At 48.7% G+C, this 18,016-nt stretch overlaps 1 protein-coding gene across 1 annotated transcript in view; it reads left to right on the top strand.

Moving 5' to 3' along the window:
• The window catches only part of UBE2H (ubiquitin conjugating enzyme E2 H), a 65,065-nt gene that overhangs the window by 26,609 nt on the left and 20,440 nt on the right, over window positions 1–18,016 (top strand). The window contains exons 2-3 of the mRNA XM_088468677.1: window positions 10,920–10,996; window positions 12,934–13,008. Coding sequence (XP_088324803.1) covers window positions 10,920–10,996; window positions 12,934–13,008 — 152 coding nt within the window. The remainder of the gene's footprint in view (window positions 1–10,919; window positions 10,997–12,933; window positions 13,009–18,016) is intronic.

The following is an 18,016-nucleotide window of genomic DNA, read 5'->3' as shown; positions in this document are numbered from 1 at the left end:
AGTCAGAGGTATAAGCTTTTGTGGTAATCAGAAAAGTTGTGCAAACTTAAAGAACAGAAAGGGAAATCAGTCTGTATAATAGTCAACACTCTAGGTACAGCGCGGGGCAGGGCCGGACTATAAAGGGCACGAAGACTCGTACCTGAAAAGGGGAGTGGCCACAAGAAGAGGGGTCTGTTTTTAAGCTATGTCTCCTTTTCATCACGCTTGGGGGCATCTCTTGGACATGCCAGGGGCTGCCCCAAAAGCTCTCCCCCCTCAATAGATGCCATGCACACAGCATCTATTCACCAACGGACGGTTATTGCTGCACCACTATTTTTCCCACCCGCGGGACACGTTTTTGCGGGTAAAACAGCCTAGCGGGAACGCTAGTATAAGTTTTTATATTATGCTTGATAAAACCCAAGCATGATTTCTGAAAGGGCTGCTATGTACAGAAAGGTTACTCTAGGTAACAGTGTATACAATTCTGAACCAGGGGCCTAATCATGTGAAAAATCTATCCCAGTGTCACTTATTTCATGCACTTTAATTGACTCTAGGGTGCCTGCATCTGATTATTTCTCACCATAATCAGTAGATGGCCCCCAGTGCTGTAACGATAACAGCCATGGGTTCCTGAACTCTTCATCCTGTTGGCAATGCATCATGGGATTTGTAGTTTCTTTTCTACTTCAGGGTTCATAGGGGGTCCACAGGGTTGACCTTGGGGTATAGCTGGATCTGGATCCATGGGCACCACGCAGTTAAAGCTTTGCTGCTCCCAGGATGCACTTGGGTCCATCCTCCTCTATACCCCGCCCCCGAACCCAGGCACCTCAGTTTTAGTTGGTGCCCGGCCGGAGTCGGGTCACTCTTGGCAGTGGGGCTGCATAATCAGACTGTCCATCTGGACGTCCACTCTGCCGCTCCAACAGCCCCACTGGCGCTGCGACGCCAGTACTGATCTGGGGATCGCAGCGGGACCCCAGAGTCAGTACTAGCGTGGCTCCTGGACCTCCCACTGACTGCTGCCGGACGCACGGGGCCAGGTAAGCCACGTGCAGCGCTGCGCGCGGGGGATAACAAATGCAGTCTTCAGCCACCGGTCTCTGGGGACATGGCGGCGCTAGTAGCGGCGGCGGGCTCCCCCTGCAATGGAAAACCCCATCTGACCGCTGGACCACCAGGGTGTAATTGCTGGAGGGGAACCAGCGTCCCTGGGGTTAATTGCTAGCCAGGGGAGGCAACCTTCCCTGCTTTAGCGGCTCCTTCACTCAGCCCAGTGCACCTTCTCACGCGTGCTGGAGTCGCTGGGCTGTTCCTCTTGCGGCCATTCCTCCTCAGAGCCCTCCGGCGGCCATCTTCTCAGTGGCAGCGCAGATCACCCAGGTGGTGCGTGGACTGGTCCCCCTGCGTACCTCTCCCCTGCAAAAGGACTGTGTTTGCAGCGCTATAGCCCTCCCAGACACTGAATCTTGGAGGTTGATTGTAGCGAAAGGTGCAGTGAGTATTACTTCCTGCATGGTATGTGACTTTTTGCTAGTGCTGCTGTCTGCTAATTTTCTGCTGACTGTCATCTTATCACTATCCCTTTCCTTCTCCTACAGGCCCGCAGGTGTGTGGGGGAGGGGTGTTTTTTTCTGGGTACCTCACTTATATAAATCTACGTATTTGTGAGGTCCGTCGCATACAGTGGTGTGCTACACAGTACCATATTGTGTGCTGTTTGTGTTGCATACTTGGGAGTGCGCAGGTGTTAAACGCCTCACCTCTTTTTCGGTGATATGTTTTTATTGTAAAGTTATTGTGTCACATCTGATGAGAATGAGTGCTCCGTGGCTCCTGTGTTGTTTTCCTGCAGGCGCTGTTCGGCAGGGTTGATGGGGTGGATTTGTCTCAGGACGGTCTGTGCGGGCGGTGCCAGCTGGTACCTGGTCCCTCTAAACCCCCGGTGGCACAGGATCCTCCTTGGGTGATGTCTTCACAAGTGCTGGCCTCGATCGCGGACCGGCTTGCGGTCCACACTGCGGTCCCTTCTAGGGCGTTGCCCCAACCTACCATCCCCCGTTCCCCAGGTGTTACGCATTTGGTGCAGTCTCCTCCCGGGTCTCAGACTGTGAGTCCTTATGCGGAATTGCCTGTGTACGTGCAGTCTCCCACTGTGACGTAGCAGTCAATGGTACCCTTTCAGGGGTATCCTCAGGCAGTACCCCCTCCCTGGGTGGATGTCCTCTCCAGCTCTGTTCAGAGCCTGGTGGCCTAGTCATCGGCTTTTCAGTCGATATTACACAGTGATTTGCCCCCAAAGGCGTCCAAGCGACCCGTTCCGGCTTCACTGGCGGCACAGTTCACTGACACAGACGTTCTTCGGATGACGGAGAGGTCCATGAGGACTCTGACTCGGATGCCGGGGCCCAGGAGGTGGAGACTAAATCCTCCATTAATGTGCCGGCATTGGTTAGGGCGGTATGGGCCATCTTTCATATAGAGGAGGATGCGCCGGCTCCCAGGTCGAAGTATCCTAATTTTAAAAAGGCCAAACTAGCTTTGACTGTTTTTCCCCTGTCCGACCAGTTGACTGATCATATGGTCATATGGCGGGGGCCTGGCAGTTGCCCAGCAAGAGATTCCAACCACAGAAACGGTTGGCATCCAACTATCCTTTTCCTGAGGCTCGTTGCAGGAAATGGGAAACTCTGCCTGTGGTGGATTCCCATGTCACCCGCTTAATTTAAAGCGGTACTTTGCCTTTACAGTCTTATCTCCTCCCTGAAGGATCCCACGGACAGGGAAGTGGAAACTTGTTTAAAGTCTATCTACTCTCTGGGGCAGTGGCCCGTCCGTCCATGGCCTTCTCTTGGGTGGCTAAGGCCATCGAGAGCTGGGCCAACACTTTGGGGGATACCTTTCTGGATGATGCTTCGGATATCCAGAGAGCGTTGATAGGACAAATGAGATGTGGCTTCCTATATTGGTGAAGCATTGTTGGATGCAAGCCTGCTGACCTCAAGGGTGTCTGCTGCAGCTGTGTCGGCGCGTCGGTCCTTGTGGCTGCGGTCCTGGAGAGCTGACGCAGACTCCAAAAAGGGCCTGGAGGCTTTACCTTTTTAATGGAGAGTTGCTATTTGGTCCAGACTTGGACAAAATAGTGGATACTCTGGCTAAGTCTAAATCAGCCTTCCTCCTTTCGGCTTCAGCACCTGCCAAGGTGCGGAGCTCTGCCTTTCGGTCCTTCCCGAGGCAGTCGGCGACCAAGAGCGCCTCTAAGCCCAAGAAGCAGGCCTGGAGTGCCAGGCGCCCTTCTTCCAAGCAGGAGGATAAACCTTCTGCCTGATGGGACGGGCCTCCCTCTGGGGGACCCCAGAGTGGGAGGCCGACTTCTTCAATTTGCCCAGTGTGCTGGCACAATACCACCACGGATGCCTGGGTTCGAGAAGTGGTCTCCCAGGTGTACGCCCTGTCTTTTCGGCACAGACCGCCCCACCAGTTTTTCTGCGCGAGTCCTTCTCAGGACAAAACAAAGGCTTTGCAGATTTAGGAGGCTTAGAGTCCTTGCTGAAAGCAGGGGTCATTGTTCCCGTTCCTCAATCACAACGAGGGACGGGGTACTATTCTACTGTTTCTGGTGCAGAAACCCAATGGTTCTCATCGCCCTATCCTCAATTTGAAGTCTCTGAACAAATTCCTCAGAGTTCCCAAATTCAGGATGGAAACATTTCGTTCCATCATTCTGGCGATGGAACCTGGGGATTACATGGTGTCCCTGGATATCCAGGACGCCTACCTCCATGTTCCAATAGCACCTTTGCACCAGCGATATCTGAGGTTCGCTATCCTTCATCATTATCAGTTTTGGGCGCTACCCTTTGGCCTCTCCACGGCACCGAGGGTATTCACCAAAGTGATGGCAGTCATGGCTGCACATCTTCGGAACCAGAATGTACGGCTGCTGCCTTATCTGGACGACCCCCTTTTGCTGGCAAGCTCCCCAGAGGTACTGCTTCAACATCTCCACCTGACTATCGCTTGCCTGTAAGCACACGGGTGGTTGATAAATTGGAGAAAGTCCTCCCTGATTTCATCACAGCGGATGGTTCATTTGGGAGCCCTGCTGGATTCTCGTCAGCAAAGGATCTTCCTGACTCCAGAGAAGGTCTCCTCCCTACAGCTGCGGATACACAGTTGCCGCCTGTCGGTCCATTCGGCTATGAGAGTTCTGGGGTCCATGGTGTCGGCATTTGACATGGTGGAATTTTCCCACTTCCATTCACTGCCCCTGCAGGGGCTGATTCTATCGGAATGGAACGGGTTACCTCACCGGTTCTGCTCTCAGATGCTGGTGTTGTCCCCGGAGGTTCGGCAGTCTTTGGCTTGGTGGCTTCAGACAGCTCATCTGGTCAAGGGGCGCCCCTTTTTGATCCCAGACTGGGTCCTGATCACAACGGATGCCAGTCTCCGGGGTTGTGGGGCAGTGACCGGCTCGTTGTCACTTCAGGGTCGTTGGTCTGCGGAAGAAGCGCTTCTCCCCATCAACATCCTGGAACTGTGGGCGGTATACGGGGCCCTGCAGTCGTCCGGCCCCGCTCTTAACGGAAAGGCGGTTCAGGTGCAGTCCGACAACGCCACCACGGTGGCATATATCAACCACCAGGGAGGAACTCTCAGTCGGGCTGCGATGTCTTAGGTGTCTCGCATCCTTGCTTGGGCGGAGTGCCACATTCCAGCGATCTCGGCAGTCTTCATCCCCGGAGTCCTCAATTGGGAGGTGGACTTCCTCAGCCGTCACGACGTGCATCCCGGGGAATGGTCGCTTCACCCAGAGGTGTTTCAGCTACTCGTGGACAGATGGGGGCTGCCGGGGCTGGACTTGATGGCTTCCCATCACAATCACAAGTTACCCGTTTACGGATCAAGGACAAGAGACGCAGGCGCATGTCTGGTGGACGCGCTGTTGCTGAAATGGACGTTTCCGCCGATATCCCTGCTACCTCGGGTCATGTGGAAATTCAAGCGGGACGGCGGCACGCTCTTGCTGGTGGCTCCGGTGTGGCCCAGACGTCCTTGGTACTCCAATCTCAGGAGTCTCTCCAACGCTCAGTACCTTCTTCCTCAGCGTCAGGACCTATTGTCTCAAAGGCCCTGCCTTTAACCAGATCTGGGTCGGCTGTCTTTGGCGGCGCGGCTCTTGAGACAGCCGTCTTAAGGTCTCTGGGCTTCTCTGGTTCGGTTATTAGTACCATGCTCAGGGACGCAAGCCTGCTTCCGCACAGATTTACCACAGGGTGTGGCGCACTTACTTTCAGTGGTGTGAGTCCAGAAACTATGATCCTCAGGTGTTCCGAGTTTCTAGGATCTTGGAAATTCTTCAATCAGGTTTGGCCTTGCCTCTCTGAAGGTTCATGTGTCCGCATTGTCCGTGTGGTTCCAACGATTGCTACGCTGCCAGATGTTCACACCTTTTTCCAAGGTGTTCTCCGAATCCAGCCTCCTGTGGCTCCTTGGGACTTGGCGGTGGTTCTTCGGGTCCTGCAGGGTGCTCCTTTTGAGCCTCTTGAGTCGGTGGAGCTCAAGTGGTTGACTGTTCTCCTGGCAATTGCTTCTGCCAGGAGGGTGTCAGAGTTGGGGGCGCTTTCCTGTCGCCCCCCTTTTCTGATTTTTCACCAGGACAGAGCGGTGCTCCGCACTCGTCCTGAGTTTTTACCTAAAGTGGTTTCGAAGTTCCACATCAATCAGGAACTTGTTGTGCCAGCTTTTCAGTCTCCTGATCTTTCAGCTAGTGAGGCTTCCTTAGATGTAGTCCGTGCGCTTAGAATCTATGTGGACCGGACTGCTTCTGTTAGGAAGTCTGATTCATTGTTCGTCCTCTTTGGTTTTCACAGGAGGGGTTGGCCTGCCATCAAACAAACGTTAGCCCGTTGGCTTTGTTCCGTTATTTGTGAGGCTTATGCACAGGAGGGTTTACCTGTGCCAGCCTCGGTTAAGGCTCATTCCACTCGTTCTGTGGGTCCCTCTTGGGCTGCTAGACGTGGCACCTCTGCTGTTCAGCTATGTAAGCCGGGCACCTGGTCTTCCATTCAGATGTTTTGAGGTTCTATGTGTTTGACACCTTTGCCTCTCAGGATGCATCCTTCGGGCGCCGGGGTCTCCTTTCTGCACAGGAGAGTCCCGCCCTTAGTTGAACTGCTTTGGGACATCCCCAAGGTCAACCCTGTGGACCCCTATGGATCCTGAAGTAGAAAACGAGAGATATGGTAAGAACTTACCTTTGTTATCTCTGTTTCTATGAAGTCCATAGTGTCATCAGGAAACCCGCCCTGACGCACCTGGCTTCATATGGGCTGTGTGGCTGGTCACCGGTTTTCCGTCTCCCATTTCTGTGAGTATGGTTTCTTGTGTGTTCCAGTCTTCCTTCTCTCTGTTTAGTCTCCTCCTCCGGCCTTGGCTGCTTATCAACTGAGGTGCCTGGGCTCGGGGGCGGGGTATAGAGGAGGATGGACCCAAGTGTATCCTGGGAGCAGCAAAGCTCCCAGGATCCTGTGGATCCAGATCCAGCTATATACCCCAAGGTCAACCCTGTGGACCCTATGGACTTCGTAGAAACAGAGATAACAAAGGTAAGTTCTTACCATATCTCTTGTTTTACTGCTCACTCTAATGCTGCCCATCCACTTAACGATGCGGGGGACAACTGCACGATTACGACGACGCCGTCTCCCGCAGGGTGAACTGCATACACTGGACGTTCAGTGTATGCAGATCAATCATCCCCGAACATGGCAACCTGACGGCGGTCGTCAGGTTGACCGTCGTGTTCGGGCGATGATTGATGTTAAAAACGACCAGCGGGCGCGCGCATGGATCGTTTTTAACCTTTTACTGCCCGATTTGCGGGCGATTGCCGAGCGATGGAGCAATAACGACCGTCATCGCTCCATCGCTAGGTATAATCACCTATTGGATGGGCAGCTTAAGCCGTAAAATACTACAGATCCCATGCCACTCTTCCTTCTCTGGCCAGCCAGGTCCCTCGGGCTGACTGCCTGACTGTATGCGGCAGCCGCGGCCAGCAGGTTTTGGCTGGCGCCCACAATTCACCCAGTGCCCGCCTCTGCTCTGTCCAGAGCTGCACTGCTGCTGCCTGCAGGATCCAGTAGGTGGGTGGGGCAGGTGCTGTGTGTTTTGGGGGGGGGTGCGCAATCACACGACGCCTCCATTGGTATGTGTACAGTATATCGTTCTGATCCACGTATGATCGATATATTAGACGAACTATTGTATAGTGTTCCCAGCTTAACTCTTATTAGTGTGGTGATTGCCAGATGCATTCAGTGTGAGTTTGTCTTCATCGCTCAACAGCCTTTTCTACTGATCTCAGCTGACATCCGATATTACGACTAAAGCTGGGTACACACTATGCGATCCCTTGCACTATTATCGCTCTGACGTGTATTGCAACACTATATTGTACGGGTTGCATAGTGTGTAATCATGGTCGCATATGCCTGCGGGTCGTTCATCGCTGTCCCATCTGCTGTGCTGCTAAAGGCAGCATGGAACAACACACCTTAGTCGTACACTGTATCGTGCAGTGTGTACAGATGGCTCAATGTATTCTATTGCGTTAGCTGAATACATAATCGCATAGCTTTATACCCACTCTCAAATTTTATCTTTTGGTAAAAATAAAATTTCCCGAGCATACTGGCTATCACAATCTTCTTATATGAATCGCTAACCTTCCCTAGTTTGTGTAGGAGCACAATGCACATACTGCATATTAGTACAATCCTTAATACTCATGAATACTATAAACCTGGAAGATTACTCCAAAACGGTATACAATCGGGAAACCGGCTGCCTTAATACCGACAGCCGGCTTCCCAACTGTCATATCCCGGCGAGGGTGAAATGCCGGGCGTCTAGAGACGCCTGACATTTCCACGACGCCGGGAGACCGGCGCCCGGCATCCCATTCGAAGGGATGCCAGGCGCAACGAGCGGGCAGCTGTGGGGGGGAGGGCTAGGTTTAGGGCTCCTGGGGGGAACTTGGGTTAGGCACCCCCACTGGAGTTTTAGGGTTAGGCTAGGGGAGGGAGGGTTAGGGTTAGGCACCCCCGGGGGGGGACTTGGGGTCAGGCACCCCCCCCAGGGGACTTAGTTTTAGGCAGCGGGGAAGGGGGTGGGGGGGTGGGGGGGGTGTATTTCATACTGATTCCCTCCAAAACATGCTAGTCATGTTCTATATTTACCTTTTGCATGCATACTTTTAACATGTTTAATGTGTTATTTATTTGCTTTATCCAATAGTCTTAAGCATACAAAAGATGTGGAAAACAACTTCTAATAATTGACAAACCTCAGATTGAGAACTAAGGGCTCACTGACTGCACATCTCTTCGACCAACTAAGTGCACTCTATCGCGCTTACCTTTTAATGCTGCTGATCTGTTGCAAGAGAATATTTTTATATAAAGTCCTAAATGACTGTTACTTCCCATAAACAATTGGTTTGCTCCAATTCTAGTTTGTACTTGTATAGACACTTTATTTAGTTACATGCTGCAGCAGTGTTAGGGGTTAATGTTCTTTCATGTTGATGTTGTATTTTTAGCTGATGTTATGTCTTGTAGCAGAAAACACAAGCTGTCATGTAATGACAGCAGCTCAGATTCCTGGAACAGCTTTTTCTTTTTGGGAAGAGACTCTGGTGTGTAAGAGTACATTATGTGCCTGGCTTCATGGTTACTGTATGTCGATGCATGCTTCTGATATGCATACAGAACCTGGCCCACCATATTCTGCAATCTAGTACACTGTCCAATGTGTAATTAAAATCCTAGCAGAAATGTTGCTTGAATTTGTATTGGACAAATAAAATTTCATGGAGTTTATTGGGCCTGCCCAACCTGTGGCACTCCAACTGTTGTGAAACTACAATTCCCAGCATGCCCTGCAACAGTTTTACCATTCCCTAAGAGCAAACTGTGGCAGGGCATGCTGGGAATTGTAGATTCACAACAGCTGGAGAACTACAGGTTGGTCTGGCCTAGTGTATAAAGTAGTGCCATACTTACCGACTTCCTGTAAATGCTTTCCGGGAGCAGCCCCCCCTGCAGGCCGGTTTGGGGGGCTGAACAGTTTACTTAGACCCCGCCTATTTCGTGGAAAGGTACGCAAATCACAGGCCTGTGAGGGGGCAGGGCTAAATGACGCAGATCGCGTCGTTTAGCATCACCTCCTCCTCGCGGACCAGCAAATTCCCCATTAAATCTCCCCATCCTGCCCGCTTCACTAGTAAGTGGGCAGGATGCGGGAAATCTGCTTACACTTCCGGGGGTGCGGGGGGGCTACCCGAACAATCGAGAGCCTCCCGCGACTTCTGGGATTGTAGGCAAGTATGGGCAGTGATATGACGTTCGGCATCCCACCTGCCAGTGTCTTGATTGGATCCGCTGCTTTATAAAGACTCGGCAGCACACTAAAAACATTTTTACTGAAATCAGTGTTAATGGATGTATTTGAATCAGCAGTCACATGAAGAAAATGTGCCAGATTAAAATCAATCTGGTTTAAAGTAAGAAGATATGATAGTGGTATTTTACCTATTTGGTATGCAGAGAGGCTGTGAAAAATACCTCATCAGCATGCTTATTCACAACACCATCTCCCCTGATCATGCCATTTATGTGAAGTGAATGCCTTGATGTATATCAGGTTACCCTCTCCTCTGACGTGCTTAACTATGGAAACACGTGTCGGTGATATGCTTGCACCATTGCTTAGGTGAAATGAGGTATATGAATCCTGCTAACACTGTTTTTGGGGTACTTTAAGAACTCCTTGTATTTCAGTCACCCAACAGCGATAGTAATTGCATAAAAGAATCCAACGCAGTGTGCCCAAACAAAATGATATGTAGTGTGCATTGTCCAGATGAGTGAAAAGTGAAAAAAAAAACTTCCAGGACTTATCAGTGTTTTCACTATTCACTGTGTTTAGTGGCATCCGTCCCATACGTTTTTTTTTCTTCTAAAACTACTATAGATAATATATGGCAAGACTGCAGGATCAAACTTTAGAGCAGGGGTGGGGAACCTTTTTTCTGCCGAGGGCCATTTTGAGATATATAACATTATTCGCCGTCCCGGTGCAGACCACGCCCCCAATGTGTGATCTCACGCGGGGCCACAAACGCCGGTGATTACAGCAATGCCCGGAATATCCTGAGGATGCTCCGGGGAGCTGTAAGGGCAGTGGTGTAACCGTCTGATACACCAGGCGGCACTGCTGCATAGATTCTGGCTGCCTGGTGTCATTCTAAGCACCCTGCTAGCCAGATGAGGCTAGCAGAAAAAGCTTGGAGGGCCAGACCAAATTATTCCGTGGGCCTTATACGGCCCCCGGGTCTGAGGTTCCCCATCCCTGCTTTAGAACACTCTACCTCAACAAGATAGTCCATGGGTAACTAAGCTAATAAAAGATCCTCAATGTTGATTTCAGACCTTGGGAAGCAATGTTCGACTCTTAATGCACAACTGTTCTGTTTCCTATTGGCTTAATGTCTAAAGTGTGCTTCTGCATTCTTTTTCTGTATTCTATCATATGAAGCAGGACGTTATGTAAAAAAAAATTTAGACCACTGCCCTGATCTCGGCATGATAATTTTAGTTCTACCCGTTTCCTCATTGTCTCATGTTGTAGATTATTTGATAGTTGGTATGGGCTAACAAAAATCTTTGGTTAACCTCAGAAATATTGTTTTAGCAGGTGAGTGACAGTACAAACTCCCAACCCTTGTTAACCCTATCCTTATTAATAATATATAATTTATTTTAATCTGGTTTTGGAAAGTATGTCTCTTCTGTGTATGGGCCTGATAAAATGAGCACAATGTAGAATGTTTTATTTTAGTTTTCTTTAACCAACTGCTTTAGCATTGAGAGCAAACATGAAGTCACAATCCTAGGCGGACTAAATGAATTTATAGTGAAGTTTTATGGACCACAAGGAAGTAAGTATTATACCATTGTTGGCTTATGTATTGAATAGCATTTCTGTCTAGAGAATCAATAAACGGGTGTCAATAAATTACTGTGTGTTCATGCAGTATGAGTAACTATAACTCTAAATAAATATAAGCTTTAAGTGTTATCTTGGTTCTAAAGTCCATAACTGTTGCAGAGGTCAAAACCGAAAAGCTGCATTGGTCAGCCTCAGTTACACGAATGACCTTAGACTACTTTCTCTTCTGCACACAACATGGTCTCTAAAGCCTAATTGCTGTAGATTTGATGTTGGTAAGGCTTAGTTCCTGCTCCAGAATTCATGTTATGTGAACATGTAAAGCACCCTTGAAGCATGGAGAAAATCTGCCACTCTGCTTTATTGCAAACTCCATACTAAGCTAAATTTGTAGGACCAGATGTGGCTAATGTAGAAAGAAATTTTTTTTTTTTATACATACTGTCTCCTTCTAGATTGGTATCTGAAGGTTTCCATGGGCTGCAGACTGTTTTGGATACCACTTCAGCAAATGTGTGTGTGTGTATGTATGTATATTAATATATATAATATTATAGCCAGCCGGTACTCACTACGTCTTCCGGATCGGACAAAATATCGTCTAGTGTGTACCCGGCTTAAGAGATGCAACCATCCTATCTCCTACCAAAATACCAGATACAGTTAATGATGCTCGACTGGTAATTTTCAAAAGGAAGAGAAACTAATAATGAAATTATGGGTGGGGGGGGGGGGGACGTACACCTCCCTAAAGTGTCTCAAAACAGTGAAGATGAGGTCTAGTTATTCAGTAAGATTTGACAAACGCAAAATATAATCTGTGAAAGTGGTTAATTTGATCTTTGGTGGCACTAATTGTCCCCTTAATATGGCGATGGCCAAATTAAATAAGTGGTAACATGTATCGCGGGACATGATCCGGATTATCTCGATATTCATTAACTAGTTGAAGTTCCTGGCGTTGCCCGGGTTTAAATCTTCAAGTTAAGTTTTTTTTTTTTGTTTTTTTTTTATGTGATGTCAAAATCCATCCAGTGGAAGGTCCAGAACAGGCTCCCTGGGTCAAAATCTGTCTGGCGCACTCCGCCGTCAGGTCCGACCGGGACCCTAACCACTCCATTAGGCATTTCAGACCAACTGTCATCCCTCTGTGGTTTTCATCCAAATCCATCCAGTGTAAGGTCAAGAACATGCTCCCCGAATCAAACTTCTGCCCAGCGTACACCAAGAGGTCCGACCGGGACCCTAATTCCTCTAAAACCTGGACAGGATACAAATGGACGACCTCACGTTTCATCCCAATTGGTGCAGGGGTGTCCGAATGCATAACCAAAAGGCCAATTCTTTTTATATATAAGAATGAGGTTCATAGGGAATTGTGTATATAATCACAATCTATGGGGGGAATTCAATTCAGCGCAATGTTGAGTAGCGACTGGAGGGAGCTCCCGAAGCTATTCAATACACAGCGCTGTTTGGGCGGGCTAAGGATTTCTTCTCGCACCCCCTGGGTATGCGAGGAGAAATCCGACCAAAGTGCCGGGCACGCAGCTGTTTTTCTGCACAGCCACGCGCCCGGCACTTTGGTCAGAGAATGCTGGTGTTAAGGCGCGATAACCTGCATTCTCCGACCACACAGCGCACTGAATTGAATAGCTTCGGGAGCTCGCTGCTGGCGCTCTTCAATTCGCGTTGAATTGAATTCCCCCCTATGAAGGCAGCCATGCTGAATAGCCTGCCCACTGGAAGTTCTGTCAGTAATTTTATTTTATTTTTTTTTTTAAAACTGGATCCACTTTTTTTTTTTTTCTTGCGAATGTTCTTATCTTCAATAGTTTTTGGCATTTTAACCCTTTATTTATTTTTTTCACTTCATTTTAATCTTAGAAGCACTCACTATTTTTTTTTTTTTCTTCTTTATGGCAGCACCATATGAAGGTGGCGTGTGGAAAGTTAGAGTGGACCTTCCAGATAAATATCCTTTCAAATCTCCTTCTATAGGTTTGTAATGCTCCCTGGTTCCTGGCTTATTCTAACAGGATGTTGAGTGTGTCAATTATGCATCTTTAAATGTTGACTTTAAATATCTAAACTATGTAAAACGTAACAGTCATGTTTTAGAAGTTTACAATTATGTATGTTCAGTGTTCTCCCCAGGCTGTTTTCTGTGGGCGCATCACCCTGCAGAAACAGCCTGCTGCACAGCACTTTCCCCCGCCGACCCCTGCTGTGGAACGCTGGCCCCCGATCGCTTCAGAGGCAAGTGTTCCCAGTGATGCACTGTGCAGGTGACGTCATGACGTCACCCGTGACGTGAGGAGCCTGCCCCGCGTGCCTGCTGGATCTAGTTAGATCCAGTCAGCGCGAGGCAATGGGAGTGACCACGAACGGCCAGCAAGTAAAGGCAAGTTCTGGGCTGGGGCTGGGACCAGGGCCAGGAAGGGTCTGGGGGCACTGCCTAAGGGGCATTATTTAAGCCTTGGGGCACTGCATAAGGGACACTATTTAAACCTGGGGGCACTGCATAAGGGGCCAGTCTGGGGGCATTATTTAGGCCTGGGGCACAACATAAGGGACTGGTCTGGGGGCACTGCATAAGGGCAAAGCTAAACTACACTGTGCAATGCATAAAGGGGAAAACTACAGGGGGGCACCGTATAAAGGGCACAAATACAGGGGGCACTGCATAATGGGTACTTTTGACAGAGCCAGTGGGGTAGCAGCCTGAGACCTGTCGGGCTGGATTGGTAAGGGAGTTACCCCTTTTCCCGGCGCGCGCATAATTGCGAAGGCCCCCACCCGGCTACTTTTTGATGCGACTTGGCTGGAAAAAATTTACGGGGAGAACACTATGTTGTATAGTTTACATAAAGCTGCCTCTGACTGCTGCGGCTTTAGAGTTAACTGGGTTTATTTATTTTTGCTTTTGATATGGTAATTTCTTCTTCAGGGTCCATAGGGATCCACAGGGATACCATGGGGATATTATGGTTGGAGACCATGCACCAAACAGTTAAAGCTTCAGCTCCCAGGATGCCTTGGGTTCTCCTCCATATATACCCTAGCCATAGGACTTCAGTTGTTTGTTTAGTGCGGCAGGCTAAAGACGCGCGTTTATAACAGGGGATTGCTCTGGTAGTCCTAAGCTTTTATTTTAAGTTTTTGGGTTGGCAGTACTAAGCGTCTGAAATAAGAGGCATATACTGCGACTCCATCTACCTCCGCCGGACCGCAACACCACAGTAACTGGGCTGGTGATTTCGGCAGGTTGCGGCTTAGCTTGCTAGCCGCAGTGCTGCGACCTGTACTGCAACCGGATGTACGGAGATGTCGGGTAAGACAATTCCTCACTTACGGGGAATCGCGTGCGGCAGTCCTTGCTTCTGGTGTCAGACGCACCAGAAGCCGCTGCTGTAGGGGCCCGGGACTGTCTGCGTCCTCAATACACCATCGGGGCCTCATCGTCTGACGCCGAGGATCGGCAGCAGACTCATCTGCTGCCACGAGGCCAGTGTACCCGGCTGGTTAACACCGCCTTGGGGGGAGGTAGGCACTCCCCCAGCAGTTCCTACCCAGACGCAGTCTTTACGAAGGATTTTGCACGTCTGGGTTGCTCCGCCTACCTTCCACCTGTATGAGACTCTCATGGTCCACGCTCAGTGCGCCCTGTAGCCGTTGGACTCAGGAGCATTTGGGTTAGTCTCCCTGTATACTTCTCCCTTGGTTAAGGTATACAGTGCTCTATAATCCTACCATTCCTTTGTGTTTGTGTAGTTTATTTAAAGTCGATTGTAATTTTATTACATAAGCATTGTATGTGACTGTTTGCTAGCTGCCATATTGACGCTGTTTTTTATTTCTGCTTTCCATTATAATTAGCACTGTTTTTCTCTCCATCCTCTTTGGGTGGAGGTCTTTTTCTGAGTACTTCACATTCATTAAGATTTTGTGAAGGCTGTCGCATAACATTGTGATTATTGCATTTATTTTGGACATGTAATAAAATAGAGGGATACAGGAGGGGGAGCCCTCTGTGCTGGTTTCATGTAAATCATGTACGGCTTATTTGTCCTCTTAAAACATGTTTGTGTGTCTGTCGTAAAGGGCCATCTAACCAGTCCAACTTACCTGTTCCTGGTATCCTCTTTGGTATCCTCTTTTGTCCCAGGTAATGAAGCAGTTTGTGGATCGTATGGCTGCTCACACTATGCCTCCTTGGATGGGGTGTCCACAGCATGCTATGGTTGCACCAACTATGCATTTTTCCTGGAAGGATGTTGATGGCCATTCTAGTCAGAGTATGGCACCGTCTAATGTTGATAGCAGACCGGTAGTTACTGAGGGGTCTATTTACTAAGCAGTGTTAGGAGACAGAGTGAAGAGTGATATGGTGCCAGCCAATCAGCTCCTAACACAGCTTAGTAAATAGACTCTTCAGACACCTAAGCGCAAGTTAGCTTTTTATCAGTCTGCTCAACATATGGATTCAGACGCATCATCCGAGGATTCAGATGATGCCCAATTATGTATGTCTCCAGGGTCTAGCTCTGGGGAGGATGACCATCTGTCCACATTGTATGTTCCTCCTTTGGTGAAGGTGTTTAAATCAATCCTAGACATTCAGGATGATGAACCAGCTCATAGTAAGAAGGCTCCAGTGTTTAAACTCCACCAGAAGGTGGTCAAAGCGGAATTCCCTGAATCTGAACAGCTCACTGAGCTTATGGATGAGGCATAGGGTAACCCTGACAAACTTTTTTATGTCAATAAGAGAATAACATCGTTGTATCCTTTCCTGGCTTCTGTATTTGCTAAGTGGGAGGTACCTCCTACTGTGGATGCTCATGTAACGCATTAATCAAAAATGATACATTGCCTATTCAGTCGCCATCTTCCCTGAAGGATTCCACGGATAAAAAGATTGAGGTGTGTCTTAAAATTATTTCTTCATCTGGAGCTGTTACTCGTCCAGCTATGGCTGGAGCCTGGGTAGCCAAAGCGGTTGAAGAATGGATGGGAACATTGGAAAATTCTTTACCAAATGCTACCAGAGAACAGATGATGTATATCTCTCATATATTGGGAGAAGCTGCAGTAGATGCTGGAATTTTTAGCTTCTAAAGCATCAGCAGCTTCAATAGTGGCACGTAGTGCCCTTTGGTTAAGATCCTGGAAAGCTGATACAGGAGCAAAGAGTGCGCTAGAGGTTTTACCTTTCTGTGGAAGAGTACTTTTTGGAGCAGACTTGGCTAAAATAGCTACTCTGGTGGCTTCAAAGTCAGCAGGTCTGCCATCTACGGCAACTATAAAGTCTAGACAGGTTTCTTTTCAGTCCTTCGGTTCTCGGGGACGAGCAATGGAACAGCCTTCCTCTAAGGCGTCTAGTTTTCGCAAAATATCAAGGCAACAAACTAAGAAGTCAAGGCCGGTAAGACATCCAGCTTCTAAGCCGGATAACAAACACTTTGCCTGATGGGGCGGGCCTCCTCCTGGGGGACTTCAGTTTGCAGATTGTTGGCACCAAACAGATGCCTGGGTACAAGAAGTGGTCTCAGGGATATGCCCACCATTTTCAAGAGGCATCCTCCCCAAAAGTTTCATTGCACAGGTCCCCCATCAGATGCGTTTAAAGCCTTGGCCTTTCAGGAAGCCCTTCACTCCCTGCTGCAAGCGGGGGTAATAGTCCCGATCCCTGTGTTGCAACAGGGAAGGGGTGGTTATTCTAATCTATTTCTGGTTCAGAAACTGAATGGGGCTTATCGCCCTATACTAAATCTGAAGACCCTCAACAGATTTATCCATGTACCCAAGTTTCGTATGAAAACTCCGGTCAATTATTTTGGCAAGGGAGCCGGGGATGCATATCTGCATGTCCCTATTATATCATCCCACCAGCAATTTTTACGGTTTGCTTTCCTTCAGCAGCATTACCAATTTTGGGCTCTACCCTTTAGCCTATCTATGGCTCCCCGGTTTTTACCAAAATAATGGCAGTCATGACAGCTTATCTCAGACGTCGGGGAGTCAGAATTTTGCCATATCTAGACGACCTTCTGATAATGGCACACTCTGGTTGTATTACAAAACCATCTTCAGCTGACCATAGCCTGCTTACAAAAGCACAGCTGGGTCATCAATTGGAAGAAATCATCACTTTCTCCAACACAGCAGATGGTGCATGTGGGAGCTCTTCTGGATTCTCGGGCACAGACTGTTTCTGCCGGAGAACAAGATTGTGGCCCTAGCGTTACGAATACGCAAGCTGTTTCAAATGCGAAGGGTATCCATTCTGCTAGCAATGTAGGTCCTGGGGTCAATGGTATCCACCTTCGACTTGGTGGGGTATGCTCAGCTCCACTCCATGCCTCTGCAAAGATTGATTCTCTCCAAGTGGAACATACAGTATCCTCTAAAAAGGTCCCAGAGGATCCTTCTTACTCCAGAGGTTCGTCACTCCCTCCTGTGGTGGCTGAGAGAGGATCATCTGAATAATAGGGCTCTCATTCTGGTTTCCAAATTGGGTGCTGCTCACCACAGACGGCAGTCTTCGCAGATGGGGAGCAGTGACAGGTCAACACATCTTTCAGGGAATTTGTCGTTTGTTCTGAAGGCGCTACAAGCTCCCCCATTTGAACCCTTGGACTCTGAAATGGTTGACAGCAAAGACCCTTATTTTTTTGTTTTCTCTCCTCGCTATCTCATCTGCAAGTAGTCTCTGATTTGGCAGCGGTTTCTTGCCGCTCCCCATCTTTCCTTTTTCACGAGGATAAGGCTGTTCTACGTACAAGGGAGGGTTTCCCACCTAAGGTAGTGTCCCGTTTTCATGTGAATGTAGAAATTGTAGTTCCATCTCTTCAGGCTCCAGATTTTTCTCTAGGTGAAGCCTCCCTGGATGTAGTTGGTGCTCTCCATATCTGTGAAGCATAGAAACTGTGAAAAAAATATAATACAAAAAGAGCATCTGATTTTCTAACAATAAGCAGACTCTGGCAAGATGGCTACGCATAAC

This window comes from Taudactylus pleione, unplaced genomic scaffold (genome assembly GCF_031769625.1).
Source record: "Taudactylus pleione unplaced genomic scaffold, aTauple2 ptg000086l, whole genome shotgun sequence".
Lineage (NCBI taxonomy): Eukaryota > Metazoa > Chordata > Amphibia > Anura > Myobatrachidae > Taudactylus > Taudactylus pleione.
The sequence above is the reverse complement of the archived record's forward strand: the minus strand, read 5'-3'. Positions and strand labels throughout refer to the sequence as shown.